This window comes from Blennius ocellaris (assembly GCF_963422515.1).
Source record: "Blennius ocellaris genome assembly, chromosome: 21".
Lineage (NCBI taxonomy): Eukaryota > Metazoa > Chordata > Actinopteri > Blenniiformes > Blenniidae > Blennius > Blennius ocellaris.
This window is the reverse complement of record NC_137670.1, coordinates 3,032,746-3,053,654: the sequence shown is the minus strand read 5'-3', so window position 1 is coordinate 3,053,654 and position 20,909 is coordinate 3,032,746. Positions and strand designations below refer to the sequence as shown.

Below are 20,909 nucleotides of genomic sequence, written 5' to 3'. Positions count from 1 at the left end.
TTCCTTTTTAAAAAGAGGCTCTTCCTCCGCCGCGGTTCAGATGCGGTTAGAAATTAAAAAGTAGAAGATGGTGGGGACTGAAGAGCCCGATCAAGAGGATTTCACATCTTCTCCATGTACCTGTTATAGATGCTCTTGAGCGCGTCCTCAAACTTCCGCAGGACCTTGGGGGGCGTCGGCCACTTCACGTGTCTGCCATAGTCCTTCATGGAGCGCACGTTCTTGAAGCGGCGGTTGACCTCCCGGATGTAGGACTTGACCTTGTAGCGTCGGTACGCCTGCAGGATGGTCAGCGCTGCCTTCATCCGCCGGTATCGCATTCTGGCGATGGTTCCCCTCCACACCTGGAACAGGATTCAAAAACACTTTCACTGCTTGTGGCGGGAGTTTTTGTGTTTGTTTCAGTACAAACTGCCGGCTTATTCTAGAACGTATCAATGCTACAATCCAAAAACTTTGGGTTTGTGGTTTTATTGGACAAATGAGCACAGAACAGGAAGTACAGGCCAAAAGAAACACAATTTCCGTCCAGCCTGTCTTTGTTTGTGCAGCAGATTCAATCTCGTCACTGTTTTGACTCTTTAAAACATTAATAACCTATTTGTAAGACACTACTGATGCCAAGCTTTGACTAAAACACCTAAAACACAAAAGAAACTCTGTATACATCACATTTATCAGACAGATTCTGCGATTCCACGAAGGATGTGTTTTTAAGTTAACCATGGAGTTCCACAGGGTTCTGTGTTGGGACCAATACTTTTCACGCTACATATTATTCCTTTCACAAATCTTATGCAGTACGACATCACATTAGAGTCACACGGTCACAGTAGAGTACCGATGAGCACGCACTGAAACAAATCCGGTTAAAATCTGAACTTTTAGGTGTTTTTGTTTTGCGTTTGATGATTCTCAATAAGATGCGTCTTAACCGAAGGTGTGCACAGTTGTTAGTGTGTTTGTGTGTCTTGAAGATGGAAAGATGGACGCTCTGATTCCGACATTTATTTATCGATCAATATAAAACATTTCTCTATTTCTCTATTTAGAGATTCGCGTCTAAAATCAAGGTATTTTTCTTTCCACTGCTGTCTGTTATTGCTCATATTTCACTGCGGTACATTTAACTGCTTTGCGACGACTGCGTTGTGATTGGTGCCGTGTGAATAAAACTGAAATATCAACTGAGAAAAGTCGTAAACTTGGCACTTGAGCACACATTCATAAGCAGAATGCAGATTTGCCCTCGGCAGGAGATGAAGGGACCTTCAGTGTTTGGATTTGAATTATTTAGTGGATTTTAGTCATGACTAAACGGGACTATTTTTAAGTTTTCTGCATCAGGAATAAAAAGCTGATCATAAAAATAAATAAATAAATAAATAAATGAATGACCCGAGTACTTAAATATGAATCATGAGGAATCGTTAGTAGTCAATACCCAGCGTGCGTTTCAAGGCTTTATGTCAAAACCCACTGGATTATTTTTAGACATTTGTACAGATTGCAGTGTTTAAACAGTATGGCTTTGGACTAAATGATGGCTAAAATAAGAAATCCAAAGCCGGCTCTAGGTTGAGTGGCTCTCAGACCCTCTGCAGCATGAATAATAGATGTAAGTGGGACCTCCGGGAACCATAACTCCACATCCAGGCTCCCTGAAATCTCAACCATATGCTCTCGCCCTTCACTGTACTGCCCGCCTCACATATAGAGAATTATCCCCACACTCGACAAAGTGTCTGAATAATTCCTAATAATCGGTAATCCTGGGTCACAGACGTGAGAGCATCAGACTGAGGACGACACTGTGCACCGAACCGCTCCTGGATAGCATCTAAAGTGTGATGCACAGTAATCAGCGAGATCATGCATATTTAATCCCTCCAAGTGTGGGGGAGGCCGGTGGCAAAGAAAAAGGATTTCCTGCATTTGCATATTAAAAGTGCGGAGGAGGCGTCTTCCACCTGATGAGGCTCGATAACCGGCGGAGAAGAAGAGCGGCTTGGCGCAGTGTGGGAGTGTGGATGAATCGACCGCGTCAGCCGCTTTGAGGTGTGTTTATGTCGGACGCCACCGGGAGCGAAGGAACGCAACAACCACAACCGCTGGAACAGGGAATTCGCCGCATTGCCTCGCGGTTTAACGTCAAGGAGCCCAAATCACCCCGAGAAGATTAACGAGCGACATAACGACCAGCACTGCGTCGCTCTGAGACGGAGAGCTGGAGTCTCATCATCGAGCCGCGTCTTTTTTTTTTTATATGGATTTATATGTTAGATCCATTAAGCTGATACAGTCGATGCTAGCTAATCTAACCTGAAGCCAAACGAGCAGAAAATCCAGTTTTAAATTGTAACTTCTACCTGAAATCAAAAAGAACGGAGTTCTTGAAGCGCGTTTCCATTTTCTGCTGCACAGTGAAGAAAAAGCATTGAACTCCTTTGATGTATTTTCCTACACCAGCTTGATCAGACCTCGCTGATGAAGTCCTAAGTGCTGGATAATAAATAAATAAAGAACAAGGCATCCACTGCCCAGATATTTGCCACGAGTAACCCAAACAAGCTTCTCTTTGGATTTGAAGAAAGTCTCCACATTTAAATGGTTCAAGTCCAGTCATGTGTTGAGTTTTGTTCTGTGTCGACGTTAATCGTTGACCCGAAATTGCTCGAAGGTTTGATTTTGCATTTCGGTAGAGGCGATGAAGGAACAAACCACTTGATTTGATTCTGCGAGTCTCTGGAGTCGAAGTGAATCGACTCGTCATTTCGGGGACAAAATGAGTCATCTCTCCACCTCTCGACGCCGCTAAACGGCACATTATGACGAACTCGCGCTGCACCGCCTGTGATGCATAATGCATGAGAGGGAGACGAAGGAGACAAGGAAGGAGGTGCGCCTCCATCTTCATCACCCCGACTCCTCCACCTGCTCGGGGCCTCACCGACTCTCTGAACAAGGTCGACGCTCGCGTTGACATTCCGTCCGAGCTCAGAGCGTTTACGCCGAATTAAGCAAAGTTTTCAGAACGAGCGGCGGGTCAAAGCATAAACGTCAAAGTGTTTCTGCAGCGAACGCAACACTGTTTAATGGCGTGAAGCTCCAGGGACTGGGCGCAGTTCGTTTTGTTGATTAATCGGCTGCTGTAAAGTCGGATGCCTGCTTCAAAGAGCATAAACTCAACTGAGTGACTCCTCTCTGGCAGCGCATTAAAGGCTTTTGGTTTCCCCCATGTAATCACTTATGTGAAAACGCATCTTATTTAGGAGCCGACTGCATTTTATTATTATTATTTTTCCCTACATTATTGTCTTTGTTGCAACGCGGCCGAGGTTCAGTTTACACAACGCGTCTCTGTGGTTCGTTCACAACGGTCTCACTGAAAACTATTTTTGAAAACGGCGCCCACAGTGGAACTTTCCGTTTCCGTGGAAACGGAAGAAAACAATGACCGTTAACCCACAAATAAATCAATTTCTGCAATAAACAGAATTCTTACTGGAGTAACTTTACAGATTGATTTAACGTCAATAATCCAATCACAACGTCTGTAGTTTACTATTTAATGCACTAATATTACTTTTTTTTATAATACGTGCAAATTATATGCTGAACTTGGCCAGACACAATAATTCACTTACTGATATGTTTTATTATTAACGTGGCCACTTCATTATTATGGCAAATTAAAGACATTCACGCAATATTAATGTAGTTAAAAAGATTTTTGCTGCTACCAAATGATTTTCTCAACGTTGCGCCTGTGTTGACACCATTATCACCAAATTCATGTAGTAAATAACTACAACTGAATAACTGCGATTCTTTTCTTTGCATCCTGCCAATTTATTCTTATATGAACTGTAATTTAATTTAATTGTATTGCCATGACCCATGAAAGAATGGAAAAAGAGAGGACAATTACTTGATGAATTAGTTGTACCCGTTTAATTTGAACCGTCATAGACGGGAATCAGGCTGAATCTGCATGTGCAAATAAAACGGCCTCTCACTCACAGCGCTTGCAGCAGCTCCTTCTGCACACTGGAATTTGGAGATCACGTGTCGGGAGTTGAATGAATGCAGCTCGGTCGGTGCCAACGTAAACATGCAGCCGGCGGCCGGTGTGTGACTGATGCCGCCGCCGCCGCCGCCCGAAGGCGCCGAGGATCGGAGCAGCCAGGATGACGACGGGGGCGCACAGCGGACGGCCCGGCTCCCCCGGCGCCGCCAACCGGCCGCGACGTTTGTTTCACGTTTGTTGTTGTTTTTACAGCCAGTCTGTTTGCCTTCATACATTCACTGATAGCTGGGGTTGTTGAATTGTACTTGTCAACTCCTGTCTGCCTCATTTTCAACATCAACACAAACTAAATATCCCCAAGAAACGGTGCAAATTGTCATTAAAGGTTTCCTGCGGGGGGGATTCCAGAAAGCACAGCTTGTCGTGATGACAGAAATACGATATTTAACAGGCGACGGAAGAAAGGACTGTAATCATTCTCGGTAACGAGACGTGATCTTCCCGCTGCTTTAGTTTCTCCTCCCAATGTGATACCAAACACCCACCAACACCCAGCGCCGCCCCATATGTGCTCAGCACATATACACTAAGAAACAGCGAGGAGAAGCCAAACGAGAGTTTCGCTGAAAGCCGAGTTAAGATGTTTCCAGCCTAATACCCACATGGCGCATGGGGCGCGTGCCAAATCAACAACTGTGTTTGTCGGCGGCGAGAATCTCAAGTTGCGCTGCAAACAAGCCGGGCGGAGGCGACAAACAAAGCAGAGGGAAACAAAGGAAATGGAACGAAAAATGCCAACGGAGCGACAATGTATTAAAATCAGAACCAAAAAAAATATTGACCGTCCACATTCAGGCAGAGATAAAGGCACAAACCCGATGGTTAGTATTTTATTATTTACTATTCATACGAACTTTGTGTTTTATATATAGACGCAACACAAAATCTCAAATCAACCGGCAAAAGACTTCAGGATAAAAACGTGTGCAAGCGTCTCAGGTCAGATCTCCACACTTTTCGTTTAGGGCCTATTTACAAGACAACAGTGCTCGGAGGCGCAATGCTCCGTCTCCATGGTAACTGCGGAAAACGTAAATATTCTGATCCTCCACTTGAGTGCTACGATTGCTCTTTAATTGAACAGTATGTCTTGAATATTTACTACAACGTCATCTGCATAACCTGGAGGTAGATTTTTATTTCTTTCTTTCGTTCAGATACAGAGCGGACCAAAACGATGAAGAAATAGTTTAAAGGCGCTTCAAAGTTTCACAGCGTACTGTGGTTTTATTACAGAAGAACGGCACCTACTAGTGGCCCCACATGAAAACTACATTTCTAAAATGTCGCAGTGTAAACGTGAAACCTTTCTAAAAAGAAAAATTATGCATTCTCATTGGAAACTTCACGTAAACAGAGTGTAATATTTAACATTTCCCTTTAAAACATATTATAATAGGCACGTTAAGTGCTGCACTACGTGAATAAAAAAAAAATCACAATATAACTTGCGATAAACAAAAAATTTAGCAGATGATAATGACGTCTTGGACGTCTTCCTGGACCCAGTTTTAACCATTTCGAAATACAATTTAAAGTGTCCCTGAAATGTTTTTCAGATTTCATCTTTAGAAAGAAGAATAAATATGCTTTCGAAAGGTATATAACATTCCCAGATAAAAGTCCGAATTCCGACCCTTTTAATTGACTTTACATGATGCAGCAGACGACGGTATATTTGCGGGCCATAAATGTGAGCCGCCTGAGCTAGACCGGATATGACGTACGAGGGGTTATATGTCCCAGCCAAAACAACATCAGCTGATTGAAGAATGGAGGGGTTTGGCGATACAGAAGCACCTAGGAGCGATGTTAGCGAAGATTTAAGTGACGTATCGTTGGTTTTGGACGAAGATGAAGGAGAGGAATCATCGGAGGAAGAATTAGAAGAAAATCAAGGCGTTCAACCATACATGTTTGAGCCGTGAGTACATATTGTGTGTGACCGGGTATTTACCCGTGAGTACATATTGTGCGTGACCGGGTATTTACCCGTGTGCACATATTGTGCGTGACCGGGTATTTACCCGTGTGCACATATTGTGCGTGACCGGGTATTTACCCGTGTGCACATATTGTGCGTGACCGGGTATTTACCCGTGTGCACATATTGTGCGTGACCGGGTATTTACCCGTGTGCACATATTGTGTGTGACCGGGTATTTACCCTTGTGTCAGAGTGGGTGTTTTGCAAAGTTTATTGGTCTATTTGTCTTAAGTTTTAGCAGGTTTTAAAAAGACTTACTGAAGGTTGGGTTTAAAAATCCGTTAAAAAGCCGTTTAAAAATGGTGGGGACAGAACCAGGTTTCAGGATACGTTTCCTCTTCACAGCAAAACCAAGTGACTCTCGGATTGCGGGTGCTGTTTCGTAACAGTCATCTGTGAAATGTTGACTGCAGAGATAGGAGGCCTCTGTTGGTGTCCAGTTGGAGCGAGTGCGCTGCACTTGTTTTGTCCATAATCTCCTCAAAGTTTGATCTTTTGGGAATTTATGGACACTTACAGACGGACTGGGCATTTGGGAACACCCAGCCGCAACACAACACTTAGGCATGGCTCTAAAAAACTGCTAAATAACGCGATAATGCAGAGCACATGTAAACAAGACGCTACGATCAGCTGTTGTGGGCGGAAGTAAATAACCCCTCATACGTCACAGCGCAAAACTACGGCAAGTTGGGAAAACTAGGTCAGATTCACAGGGCGGGAGATTTAAAGGCATATTTAGACGTTCGGCGCTCAAGAGCAAGATAGTGGTGTGATTGTCATTGGTGTGTCATATATCATTCGAAAGGGGGAAAATAATGCTAAATACTGGTGTATTTTAATAGAATTATTTCAGGGACACTTTAAAGCATCTTGTTGGACAAACGTGCATGAATAGAAACATACAAACAAAGGTACACAGCGCTCTACATTCTTTTTGCCCCCCCCACAAATGGTTTGGACCCCACAGGTGCTTTGTAATTCCAGTTTTTTCGCCCCACAAATAGAGAAGACCACACCCACACACACACACACACACACACACACACACACCAAGACCAGTAGCCGTCCGGCTGCTGATGAAGACGACACTCAGGGGACCGCTGATAAATCAGGCCAATAACAAGGCCCCTGACGGTCTGCCCCCTCACTCTGCTGGCCAATAAAGCCATCTGATCATCCTTTTAGAGACTCTGCCCTCACCACGCTTCAGGGGAACGAGATTTACGAGCTCATCAGAGCCAGATTGGCGATCTTTGGTTGCAACAAAGCGGGACAGATTGCTGCCGGGTTTTGTTCAAGGGGGCTGAGCGTCGGGTAAAAGCATTCACAAATCACAGGTGCCAGGGCAACTGGTGAGGGCGGGCAGGTTCCTGTAGGGGAGGGATACGGACGAGGGTCCAATTCCGTGCGAGTCTTTGATCTCAGAATCATGGTCCGCGGCTCCCGTCAATGAAGTCCCGGCGATTTAAAGGAACCAAAACAGAAAAAAAAAAAGACAAGTTTTCACCTTCATGTCACGCGGAAAGGAAACAAGCTGGAGATAGGCCACGTTCGCGTGACAGAACTTCAAGTGAAAACGCATGATTTAGGAGTTTTCGTTTCAGAAACACTGAAAATTATGTAGCTAGCATGCCAGGCCACGAGGGGGTGCTGTTGGTTGTTTTTGTAGTTAACACAGATGCAGCGGAGAACAATCCTCTCTAAACATTAACAATAGTAGTAAACGGACGACCAAGTTGGATTGTTATTACTGTGACTGTCAAAATAAAAGTAAGAAGTCCCATTAGAAATTGGACTGGGAGTCACGACACGGCGGAGGAAACATTCTTCATACTGTCCCTCTACTGAGCATGTGCAGAACAACTAGTTACTGGTCACCAGGAACCAGGAGTTGTGGAGTCGCTCCACTGGGACCTGAACTCCGGTCCTCTGGGGACATCGAGCTGCTTTTCCAGTGACATGCTCGATACACGCGGCGGCCCGCTGCACGCGGGGTGGGGGGTGGAGGTGGTGGAGGTTGGGGGTAGTGCAGAATCTAAAGTGTGCGACGCAATTTAGTGGGAGCTGCAACGTGCAGCGACCGCAGCCTGTCAGAGGGAGACATCAGACCGAGCTCAGGTCAGCAGTCATTATCATAAATCAATACGGCGCTCGGGTGAGCGGCGCACTCCGCCGGCGTGACACCAACACACACCGGCGCCTCCTCCAGTCCGTACAGCCTCACTTTCCCGGCGTCCGGTCAGCTTACACTTCTACCTCCGGGCTAATGCACTCTAATGATGTGAAACAAATGTGCTCAGGCCGATTCTGAACATCGCAGTTGGGACCGAAAGCGACTGCGCGGAGGAGGAATTGAGCGGCTCTGGACGGGCCGTCCATCAATTAGATGGGACAGAATGGATTGGACGGATATTGCCAGTGGTCAGCAGTCTCAGCTTAAAATAATAGACACATTGGAAGGGCAGTAAAATCGAGGCATCGATTCAGCCACCGGAACGACGAGCTAAAGAAAGAAAAGGAAGCTGTTGGTGCTTTTAGGTATCCAACCTGAGATTCGCAAGGCAGGATAAGACACTTCAGACGACGCCTGGGAAAAGGCTGCGCGTTGGCTTTTATTTCAAACGAGGGATATTTCAAGGACTTGGCACTTCCTTGAAAAATCGGCTACAGGATAGATGTCAGCTTCAAGGTGAGGGGAATGAGACGGGAGCAGTTTGTAAATAGAACTTGGTTTCAGACGAGGAACACAAACGGTTCGAACCGAAAGTCACTAAAAAGACAAGAGGAGACGGCGGAAGCGTTGGATTCCTCATCAAAGCAGGAACGCGGCGGTCCGACTGCTACAAAAGAGCCGAGAGCTCCTGCTTTGATCCCAACACTCGGCGAAGTTTAGTGCCGACGTGACGGCTCAGGAGGAGAAATCAGAGGATTAGAGATCATGTCCAGCAGGAGGCGGATCAGTTCAGGGAGGAGGAGGAGGAGGAGGAAGAGGAGGAGGAGGAGAAATTTCCCTAAAACTGAAATTCATGTCTTCACCTTCATGATCCGTTCAAGGTGACTCCTTGACCTTTCGGTGTCCTTGAGTGCACAGAAAGGCGCCATCAAGAAAAATGTATTATTATTATTATTATTATTATTATTATTGTCATTATTATAACCCAAACACCAGGAAATGACAGTGAATATCAGAAGGCGTCTCTTTACACCACCGCCGTCACACGGCCTTCCCGTGAACGCCGACCACCTGAGACAACGCTCGCCACGTCTGATGAACCCACCGCCAAAACGCTCGCCGTGTCAAGCTTTGGAGAGCAATTAAAGGCGCAGCTCCGAATCCGCGGGGGAAGTTTCCTCCTCTTGTCAGCGCCGCCGCGCTGACAAGCGGCGACAGCCACTGTGATGTGCATGGCTGAGCCTGAATCTATGAAATATTCATTCGAACACAGAGGGAAGGGAGGTGTGTGTGTGTGTGTGGGGGGGGGGGGGGGGGGGCATGTATAATTTATGACATCTGTATTTATATTGTGTCGCGAGGCTTTTCTGGCCATTCTTCCAGTCGCCACGATGGGACTGCTGGAGAGGTTCAGCAAAGGGGGAAGTGGGGCAGAGGAGAGGAGAGGAGAGGAGAGGAGAGGAGAGGAGAGGAGAGGAGAGTAGAGGAGGACAGAGGATTAAATGAAGCTGGAAAAGCCCCCTCCCTCCTGCTACTCCCCCCTCCTCAAAGGAAGAGATGTTATGGTAATTTAAAGGGATGAAACACAGACAACCCCCCCCCCCCCCTCCTGCACCCGGGCGGGCTGAGGCACTTGGGGGGGTGTTGGGTGGGGGGGGGGTCGCACACTCAACCGGTCGTTAGCAAATGTGCAGATTGACAGCTTGTGTTTCTCATTACTGCGACGGGGCAAATTAAGTGGTATTATTATAAATCCGCACGGCAAACGGAGGGGCAAGGAGTGTGTGTGTGTGTGTGTGTGTGTGTGTGTGTGTGTGTGTGTGTGTGTGTGTGTGTGCCCCCGCCGTGTGCCGACAGTCATGGCACGGCGGCCCGGCTGGCACAAGGCGGGACGGCGTGCCAGCGGCTGATAAGGGGATTGCTTGGCGCGGGTGCGTCAGACCCGGGCTGTGATGTTTGTTCGCGGCGCGACGGAGACGACCGGAGTCGACTTCTGATCTGGCAACTGAGGCCGATAACGGCCACGCTGCGATGTTTTTGCTCTGCCGGAGGACGAACCCGACTGGCGGCCTGTGGGAAGAATCCGGCGGAAGGTCGTCCGGATCGATACCGAGGTCAAACGATCGATCCGCGACTCAAGTTAATTTGGCTTTGAAGCTTTGAAGTGGTGAAGACGGACCCTGAGAGGCGCTCACGTGATGGAGGAATCCACTAGCATCAATCTGGGACGGGTCGGGGAAACGACACGCACACGCACACGCACACACACACACACACACACACACACACACACACACACACACACACACACACACACACACACACACACACACACACACACACACACACACACACACACACACACACACACACAGAGAGAGTGATGCCGTCAGTTCTACAGCCGAGTCTCTCCCGTCTGTCAAAAAGGGGAGAAAGCCGACGCCGTGTGTCAGCGGATGAAACAGAAATCGCAACAAGACTGTGGATGTTCGCCTGAAGGAGGTGTCACGGAGGCGCCGAGGCGCGACGGCTCCGGCGGCTCCTCGCCTTCACACACACTCACGGCGATCAATATTCCACAGCAGATCAGTTCAAGAGATCTGCAGCCGAAGGTAAAATTGACGCCTTCGTTACAGAACGAGGACGATACGGATTAAAAAAAACCTGCGTTCTCGTCGATTGTGTACCCTTGTGTTCGTTTAGAGCAAAAACATTCTACATTTAACACTTTACGTTGCTTCATCCTGTTCGGGGGCCGCAGACAGTCGAGCTCAGCCGATTGTGAGACGCAAACACGACATTCGGAGTCACCAATGGGCCTGGAAAAGGATGTTTTTGGATTGAAAACCCCACAAACAAAGGAGAGTCGCTTCTATGAGTCGTCTCATTAAATCAAGGATGTGAAACACATGTTCCGGGGCCACATCCCGACTGGCGAAACAGGACCACAACAACCTTTAAAGATAAACTGAAGTTTTTATCGACTACGATCTCAATATAAAGGCAATTTGAATGAAACTTTCTGGCGAAAATGTCCAGAAAACTTCTCTTACAGCTGTTGCATTATGGGTGTTTTTACAATCTAGTAAGGATAGTTTCATCGTCCGTGTATGGAGTATAAATGAGGCTTAATAGGATATAACAAGCACTTAGAAGCTTCCTACTTTCCCTCGCCCTTTAAACAAGTGGGCTCCTTGATAACAGTGCAGAAAATTCAAACAACAACCAAAGTTGTTATTTTCATCCCGACCTGAAAAAACGCCAGATTAACACGTGTATTTTTCCCCCCCCAACAGGTTAATTCTTGCTTCTCGCGTGACGTCTGAAACCTCAGACTCACTCGGTGGGATCCGGTCACGGCGGGATCTCGGGTGACTCACAAGTTTAATTCCAGCACCTCGCCTCGGTTCTTTCTAATTTCAGACGGTGCAATTGTGTGAACGAAGTCTGCTCTGTGCCGCGCTCGGCCCGTTTGGCCTGTTTAAAGAGAGGAATGATCCCGACGGCAACGACGGAACTGAGCCGAGCGAAGGAGAAATAAATAGGTCAGGTGGAAGAGGTCATCTCCTTTTTGGCCGCACTTGGAAGTCTCTTCCAGCTGGACGATCGGATGAAAATTGTATCTGCATGCGAGTTTACATTCAGCTTTCTGTTCCCGACATGTTTCTGCAATCAGTCGGCCAAATTCAGCACTGAAATGTTACGCCGACTGTGCGATTTCTAACGTTTTCTAACGTGTCATACAGCTGCCAGCCACTAGTGGGAGCTCCAGAGCTCCAGCGGCCTCAAGACGGCAGAGATGTAAAAACATGAGTTCACTTATAAAATCAAACAAAGCAGCACGTCGGCCGTGTCAGGCACGACGTCAACGCAACACCCAGCAAGGATTTACATTTGATGGGAAACGACAGTTATCAGAAACTCGGAGAGCGAAAGACGAGGAGACGAGAGAGAAATCCTCTTTCAGCGATCCAGAGAATATATACGCTCATAATACAAGACGATATCTGTTCCACAAATAGCCCGGCGCTTGTATAACGGAGGAGAGACGGAGAGCGTCTCTCGTCTCGGAGGTTATTCATATGCAGGAGGAGGCTGAATGTCAGCGTGAGCACAGCCACAGTCTCCGAAGCAAGAAAAGGAAAAGTTCAGCATCCAGAGAAAAAAAAAAAAATCAAAATGACTGTAAATCAGTTGTTTACAATGGAAGGTGTTTGCAGCTTTTCTCATCCCTGAACACTGTCAACGCGCTGCAGCTTGGTAAAAGGCTGAATATAAATAGAAAATCACAATAAATTGGTGAGAACATTGTGGAAACGTTTTCCGTCCCTGATCAAAGTCATTGAGAAAGTTTTAAAATTGATTTGACTATTCTTATGTGACGAACTGATTTAATGCTAACATCCAGATTATAGAGCATCTTCCTCCTCTAACATCCAGATTATAGAGCATCTTCCTCCTCTAACATCCAGATTATAGAGCATCTTCCTCCACTGACACCCAGATTATAGAGCATCTTCCTCCTCTGGCATTAGATTATAGAGCATCTTCCTCCTCTAACATCAGGATTATAGAGCATCTTCCTCCACTAACATCCAGATTATAGAGCATCTCCCTCCACTAACATCCAGATTATAGAGCATCTTCCTCCACTAACATCCAGATTATAGAGCATCTTCCTCCACTAACACCCAGATTATGGAGCATCTTCCTCCTCTAACATCAGATTATAGAGCATCTCCCTCCACTAACATCCAGATTATGGAGCATCTTCCTCCTCTAACATCCAGATTATGGAGCATCTTCCTCCTCTAACATCCAGATTATGGATAATCTTCCTGCAGTGTAGATTATCTCACCTTCTGTAGGAAGAGGACGATCCTCTGGACCATCTCCGCTCGCTGCTCCTCCAGGCTGAAGAGCGTCCTCGGCGTGCGGATGAAGACCTTGGTCTTGCCGTAGGCGGCGTCGTGGTCGAACTCGCAACCCTGCAGGAGCCGCTTCACGGCGTCCTTGTCGGACGGCAGGTCGTGGTTCGGCCACGTGAACTTGGAGATCATTTTGTATCTGGAGGAAACAGGAAGTGGTCTTATGAGAAGGAGAGAAGCACCCGGAGCTCATGAACATCATTTATTATGAAGAATAAAACAAAAACACGGCACCAATCTCACATTTCATAACCATTTACATTTGTGCACAACACATTGAGAGAAATTCACTTCTATGAAGAACAACGGTAAGCTGGAAACGCGTTTGCACGGGAACCCTCTAATCTGCCGTAAAAAGCCCTGAACTCTCCGAGGTTATTCCAGGACCGCCGTGACACTCTGCAGAACCAGAGACCTGCACTTTTACTCGACAGCTGAAGCGAGCGGAAACACGCCGACGTAACGACGATCTTCACGGACGGACGCAGCGGGACGACTTAGCGCGTTACGCAAAAGACTCGTTAAGCGATCCAACGAAGCCAGTGGGTGAATCTGACAGCTGGGGGATGAGAGCAACAAGTGTGTGTGTGTGTGTGTGTGTGTGTGTGTGTGTGTGTGTGTGTGTGTGTGTGTGTGTGTGTGAAAAAACCCCTGATATAAACTGCTTTAAAGGACTTTACTCATGTAACTTTACTTTTTCTAATCAGGTTCCTTTCTTCGTACACGTGACTGTATATGTAAAGTATATTTTAGCCTTTAATGTTTTTTGTTGTTGTTTTTTTTAAGTTCCCTCAGGGTACAATAAAACCACCAGCGACCTTTAACCTTTTGTCCTGTTTATACCCACACGAGGCTCGTCGAGCCAAAACTAATGCACTCAGTTCTGTTCTGCTCTAACTCATTTAGATTACTAAGATTTTACATGCAAGTCAATATCAGAGGGTAAAAAAACAAAACGTTGCATATATGTAAGTTTTCAGATTAAAATACATAAATGTATCTTCATATTAAGACTATATGTGTTGATTGTAACTTCACACATGTAAAGAAACAGATTTATATACGCGTGTATGTAAATAAAAACATTTACATTGATAATAGTATGTGCACATATTATTTTCTATTACATATGTGTGTGAATACATTTGTACATAGAAAACACTTTTTATTAAACACATTTCCTTTAGTTTTCATATACAACATTGTGGAATTATTGTTATCTATTATTAAAAGGACTGAAAGGGAAAACTGAACTCTTTTACTGTGAAGTGTAAAAGCTGGCCATTTATCAATAAAAGTTATTGATCTGCAGTCCAGCCAACGTTTAGTTCAATTCACCTTTGAACCAGATTACTGCAACTGAACAGAAAATAGAAACAAACCTAATTGGTGAATAAAACACGATTCATAACGAGAAAGTGTTTCGGACTGTTGCATTCCGGGTCTGCGAACTGAATAAAAAAAAAAATCATCATTGCTCCACATTCGTAAACAAATTATGTGTAATTGAGACGTGAACAGATTTGTGAAGTCAGGTGTGTCCATGAATAAAAGATGAGATGTGAACGCGGGTCACCGAGAGCCACCGCACATTAAAACGGGCTAATTTCCAACACGTCGAGATGCTTTTTTTATTTGTATGTTGTTTTTTTTTGTTTTTTTTATCAACATCCTCTCAAACGCAATTATAATCAAATCAGGGGTTTACGGGACGACGCCTCATCAGAGGGGAGGACGCTGGCGACGGGAGGACGAAGTGTGTCGGCGCTGCTGGAGACGGAGCTGATTAGCGACCGAGAATTACAGTAGATGAAGCTGATTAGGCGGCACAATGGATCGCAGTTCACAGTGTGTGTGTGTGTGTGTGTGTGTGTGTGTGTGTGTGTGTGTGTGAGAGTGTGTGATGTCTCAGACGCCACCGAGGGTCAGCCAGCACGAGTCGGACGTTCGTCCAACTCCGCTCCTCAATGCATCAAATTATCGGTTATTATTGCGCTAATTTCTCTCGACGGGCCGGCCTTAATCTGATCCAATCTACCGAAGGCCAATTAACTCACTGTTTACCCGGAGAAAAAGTCTTGACTGCCGCAATTAGACGGGAACCACTTTATCTTTAATTAAAAGCTCTGATTGGTTTAGAACAACAACAGCAACAGCAACAACAGAGCAACTGCTGCAAATGAGGTTCGTCTGGAACGTGGCGATAAAAAGATTGATTTCAAAATAGGACTTCTGACGCTTCGAATGTCTCGGGCCGGAGACGCATGTCTGTGCAGTAGAAATAAACTCGTTTGCGTTGCAGTCGGGGCAAAAGTGACGGCGGACACAGAAAACAACGTGCAAACGTATTTCCATGTTACGTAATTATGTCATTTTTTTTGGAATGTTCGTATTAAAAAAAACATAAAAACCCGGTGGTACCTCTGGAGGAAGCGAGGGTACGTCTGCCTGTAGGCGAAGCCGGCCCGACGCACCCGGACGTTCTCCAGCAGGCCGAGGTACTCCACCTGGTGGCGGCAGCGCTCCTGCTCCAGCAGCAGCGGCGACTTCACCTCGTTGGGCTTGATGCAGCGCACGTAGTAGGGCTCCTGTAGGGGGCGGCAGCGAGTCCACATGAGGCTCGGAAACACACGAGTGAGCGACGTCCACGCCAAAACAGCGAATAGTGACGGTCGTCTTTCACCTGGAGCTGCTTTAATAAACCAGCCAGTCGTTTAAGAAGACGTCCAGGCAGGAAATGTACGATTTTCTTTCGCAGCCACTTTACAAATGGTGTTTTTCCTCCAAACCAGGGGTGTCAAACATGCGGCCCGCCAGAGGAACTAATCCGGCCCGCCATGTGATTTATTTATTTTTTTTAAGTATAAATTATGAAAACTGACAGAGGCTGATCTAAAAACACTCGACTGGCAAAAATGACATTGGTCAGAATTAATTAATGCGTCTGTGGAGGTCACATAACGCAACACCTTTCACAATAAAGGTGTCCAATTTATGAGGAGTGATACTTTAGACACATAAACTCCCAAAAAATTCCCAGATGATGACAAATTGTTTTAATACTGAATAAAAATATGATATCCAGATACAGATATTGTGGTTTTTTTTTTGCAAATATAATATCTGATTAACTTTAATATGTAAATTTCAGAATAGACTGGCAAATTCTTGCAGTAACAAAAGGATCAAAAGAAGGAAAGACTTTGACATTTGTCCACATCTGCAGTTTAACATGTTATGTTTGACTTGTTGGGCCTCCAGAGGTCAGATTGGTTTGGATGTCGCCCCTCAACTGAAATGAGTTTGACGCCTCGGCTCCAAGCGGCGGACAGAAATCAGTGCAGGGAATCCTGCTCACCTTGCTGGCCAGGTTTTCCACCAGAGAGATCATGGAGTTCTTGAAGAGCGTGGCGGCGGTCAGCGGCCGCTTGGTGACCTCGGTGATGCTCAGTTTGCCCTCGGGCCACATCGCCTTCAGCACGGCGTTGGAGCTGGACGACGGGAAGATGACATTAGCCGTGTGTGGAACAACTTTCATCAAAATGCTGCATCACTAATTTGCCAATTCTACAATGTGATGTGGATAAAAACAGTCGTACGGCTCTAAATCCAGAATCCAACTCATAATTGATGTCATAATATCATCAAAAATTTTTATGTTTTAATAAACAAAATCAATTACATTTATACATCTTTTAAGTAGTTGTAGCTGGAAGATACTTCAATTTATTCATCTAACCCAGTGTTTTTCAACCACTGTGCTGCGGTACACTGCTGTTTCCGCGAGATATAGTCAGGTGTGCCGTGGGAAATGATCCAATTTCATTTTTGATTTGCTCTCACAGCCGCCGTCAGCTGTGAGAGCAACTTTGCCATTGAAATCGAAACTGAAAGACGTCAGTGTGGTTCATCTCCACCTCCTGCTACCATCTTGTATCAAAGTACTGTGTCAGTGACAGTGATGGAGAAGTTTTTGAAAAGGAAGAATGTGAACCAGGATCTCAGCTCTTCATCCATCAGGTCCAGGTTTCACACTGAGGGAGTCACAATTAAAAAAAGAAATAGGGAGATACTTTTTTTCTGTATTTATTTGATTCCTGTTGATAAAATTTTTATGAGAATGACTTTATATTGTTAATAGAGGCTACAGAGTTTCAAATTTATACATTTCCAGGTGGTGGTGTGTCTCGAGATTTTTCCAAAGAAAAAAGTGTTCCTTGGCTCAAAAAGGTTGAAAAACACTGTTCTAACCTAACTGAATAACATATTTATTGATCTTGAAATCATTTGGGGTTTTGAATATTTATCTCGTCTCGGGTGTTCACTCAGATTATGGGTTTGATTATTTGAATATAGAATTATATATTTGAAAGTGTATTTGTATCTGTGCATGCGTGCTTCCATATGTAAATGCTCGTTTGTGTGTGTGTGTGTGTGTGTGTGTGTGCCACCTGTTGTACAGCAGCCTCTTGAAATCCTGGAACAGCGTGTCTTTGTTCTTGTCGATGAATCCCACCACCGAGTACCTGTGAAAGCAGACAGACGTGAATTCGCTGTCGCACGTCTCCCCTTCACACGATCACGCCGACTTTCAAAAAAAACCCCCATCAGGATCACCGACGTCGACGTGGAAAAACTTTTCACCGTGTGATGTAACGAACAATAAACGGTGTGAGAGTTGAAAGGCGTTCGGCTCCATCGTGTCACGTTATGTCATCCGTCACATTACGTTATGTATGAAGTGGAGGCTTATTCTGCACCTGTATGCAAATGCTGAGTGTCGCGGCAACGATGAGAGGGAAACGAAGGTCAAATCTACCCTCTTGTTAAAAAAAAAATCCAACCATCCCTCGGCTCCAGGAGTGGCTCAAATGTACACAAGTGAGGTGTTCACTTCTGAAGTGTGAGCATATAAAACTCTCTAAATGTGTGAGAACGGCGGTGAGTCATCAGTAAAAGCTGCGGGATACGTACACCACATCTCCCGCGTAGTGCCTGATGCGAAAGTCCCTGTCAAACTCCAAGCTCTTGTCAGTCGGCGAGAGCTGCAAGAGGGAGAGAGGGGGAGAGCGGTGAGAGAGCGGTGACGCCGGGAAGAGCTTCAGAGCGGCGGCATTAACAGGGAAAGAAAAAGAAGAAAAAAAAGCCTCCGGGTGAAGAAAAAGCCAGTCGCCACTTATCCAAAAAGTGGCGCTACATCACTGCTTGCTTGAGTCGCGTCAACTGCTGAGCTGGAAGATCTTCAAGTCTCCGAGACGAAGCACAGGAACCAGAGGAGACGCTCATAACGCACATCCATAAAGCAGCTTTTTTTTATTAAAACAGTCATACGGTTGACCTGCAGTTCAGGTGATTCTAACCGGCTGACAGCAGAGCAATGGTGGCGCTTCGATTTTTTAAAATCCGATTCCGATTCCGCTTAACGATTCGGCAGAGTTGAGATTCTCTGCGTCTCGGTTAGTGTGTTTCCTCCCTGATGAAAAATATCCTCGCTGCCCCGTCGTCGTCCTTCTTCCTCAAGAGGAACCAGGCCGCCGTGTTTCCCCGACGCCGGCCACGCCCACTGGAATCGGAAAGGGAATCGTTTGCTAAATTGGGGAAACGATTCCAGGGAACTCAAACACTGGTTCTCAACAAGAACCGGTGTTTGATTCACGCCACCAGGCCAGAGGCTCCGTGTTCAATGTGTGTGTTTCAATGTGTGTTTCAGTGTGTTATTCACAGTGTGTGTTTCAGTGTGTTATTCACAGTGTGTGTTTCAGTGTGTGTTTCAGTGTGTGTTTCAACATGTGTGTTTCAGTGAGTGGAGTGTGTGATTCAGTGTGTGTTTCAACATGTGTGATTCTGTGTGTGTTTCACAGTGTCTTTTAGTGTATGTTTCAGTGTGTGGAGTGTGTGATTCAGTGTGTGTATTTCAGTGTGTGTAGTGTGTGTTTCAAAATTTGTGTTTCAGTGTGTGTGTTTCAGTGTGTGGAGTGTGTGTTTCAGTGTGTGTAGTGTGTGTTTCAACATGTGTGTTTCAGTGTGTGGAGTGTGTGATTCAGTGTGTGTTTCAGTGTGTGTAGTGTGTTTTTCAACATTTGTGTTTCAGTGTGTGTGTTTCAGTGTGTGGAGTGTGTGGAGTGTGTGTTTCACAGTGTGTATTTCAGTGTGTGTAGTGTGTGTTTTAGTGTGTGGAGTGTGTGTTTCAGTGTGTGGAGTGTGTGTTTCAGTGTGTGGAGTGTGTGTTTCAGTGTGTATTTCAATGTGGACTGTGTGTGTTTCACAGTGTGTGTTTCAGTGTGTGGAGTGTGTGTTTCACAGTGTGTATTTCAGTGTGTGTAGTGTGTTTTTCAGTGTGTGGAGTGTGTGTTTCAGTGTGTGGAGTGTGTTTCAGTGTGTGGAGTGTGTATTTCAGTGTGTATTTCAATGTGGACTGTGTGTGTTTCACAGTGTGTATTTCAGTGTGTGGAGTGTGCGTTTCAGTGTGTGGAGTGTGTGTTTCAGTGTGTATTTCAATGTGGACTGTGTGTGTTTCACAGTGTGTGTTTCAGTGTGTGGAGTGTGTGTTTCAGTGTGTGGAGTGTGTGTTTCACTGTGTATTTCAATGTGGACTGTGTGTGTTTCACAGTGTGTGTTTCAGTGTGTGGAGTGTGTGTTTCACAGTGTGTATTTCAGTGTGTGTAGTGTGTTTTTCAGTGTGTGGAGTGTGTGTTTCAGTGTGTGGAGTGTGTTTCAGTGTGTGGAGTGTGTATTTCAGTGTGTATTTCAATGTGGACTGTGTGTGTTTCACAGTGTGTATTTCAGTGTGTGGAGTGTGCGTTTCAGTGTGTGGAGTGTGTGTTTCACTGTGTATTTCAGTGTGGACTGTGTGTGTTTCACAATGGGTAGTGTGTGTGTGTGTTTCACAGCGTTGTGTTTCACAGTGTGTAGTGTTGGTGTGTGTGTTTCACAGCGTGTGTTTCACAGTGTGTAGTGTGTGTGTATATCACAGTGTGTGTTCGTGGCCTTTGATTTCTCCAGCAGCGTTACAGTTTGAATAAATTGTGCCTCATGAAAAAGTGCCGTGGATCCACTCTTAAACAAACCATGCCGACCTCCTAATAATCCCTTTATCGCCGCTCCGTACACGAGGCGGCGTGAAGGTGGAAGCTCTCAGGACGCAGCGGCGCAGCGAGTCACTGCGCTAGTAAAACCCACCCGAGTGGAAAACACTACGAGTGTCAGCGCCGATGGAGGAGGACGGGGGGGGGGAAGGTGAGGCGTGAAGAGGAGCTGCAGAGACGAGGGGACGTGATGGGAGGAGACGGCGCGAAAAAGGAAAAGCGTGATCCTGTATGTAGGCCAGAGAGAGAGAGAGAGAGAGAGAGAGAGAGAGAGAGAGAGCGAGGAAACATGAATGAAATGCAGCTCAGTGAAAATGATAAGACTCCTTGTCTCAGTACAAAGCAGCTTACATATAGAGAGAGAGAGAGAGAGAGAGTGAGAGAGAGAGAGAGAGTGAGTGTGTGTGTGTGTGTTTCCCTAAAATAAAAATAAATAAATAAATAAATAAAAAAGCATTGTGCTGAGATCAGAGGCAGACAGAAGTGGAGGGAGACGTCCTGCTCTCGTCGCCGTCCCGAGGAGACAGGGGTGATTTGCGAAACGAGAGCAGGGGATTAAAGATCACGAGGAGGGAAGAAATAAAAAACCCCACGACTGAACAGAAACACACGTGGCGGATGAGGAGGAGGAGGAGGAGGAGGA

The 20,909-nt window shown here is 45.8% G+C and overlaps 1 protein-coding gene across 1 annotated transcript in view; it reads right to left on the bottom strand.

Annotated features, from left to right (window-relative positions):
- Positions 1 to 20,909, bottom strand: part of myo1d (myosin 1D) — an 89,506-nt gene that overhangs the window by 33,446 nt on the left and 35,151 nt on the right. The window contains exons 12-17 of the mRNA XM_080517441.1: positions 18,156 to 18,226; positions 17,633 to 17,707; positions 16,540 to 16,672; positions 15,603 to 15,769; positions 13,113 to 13,320; positions 121 to 344 (exon numbers count right to left, since the gene is read on the bottom strand). Coding sequence (XP_080373567.1) covers positions 121 to 344; positions 13,113 to 13,320; positions 15,603 to 15,769; positions 16,540 to 16,672; positions 17,633 to 17,707; positions 18,156 to 18,226 — 878 coding nt within the window. The remainder of the gene's footprint in view (positions 1 to 120; positions 345 to 13,112; positions 13,321 to 15,602; positions 15,770 to 16,539; positions 16,673 to 17,632; positions 17,708 to 18,155; positions 18,227 to 20,909) is intronic.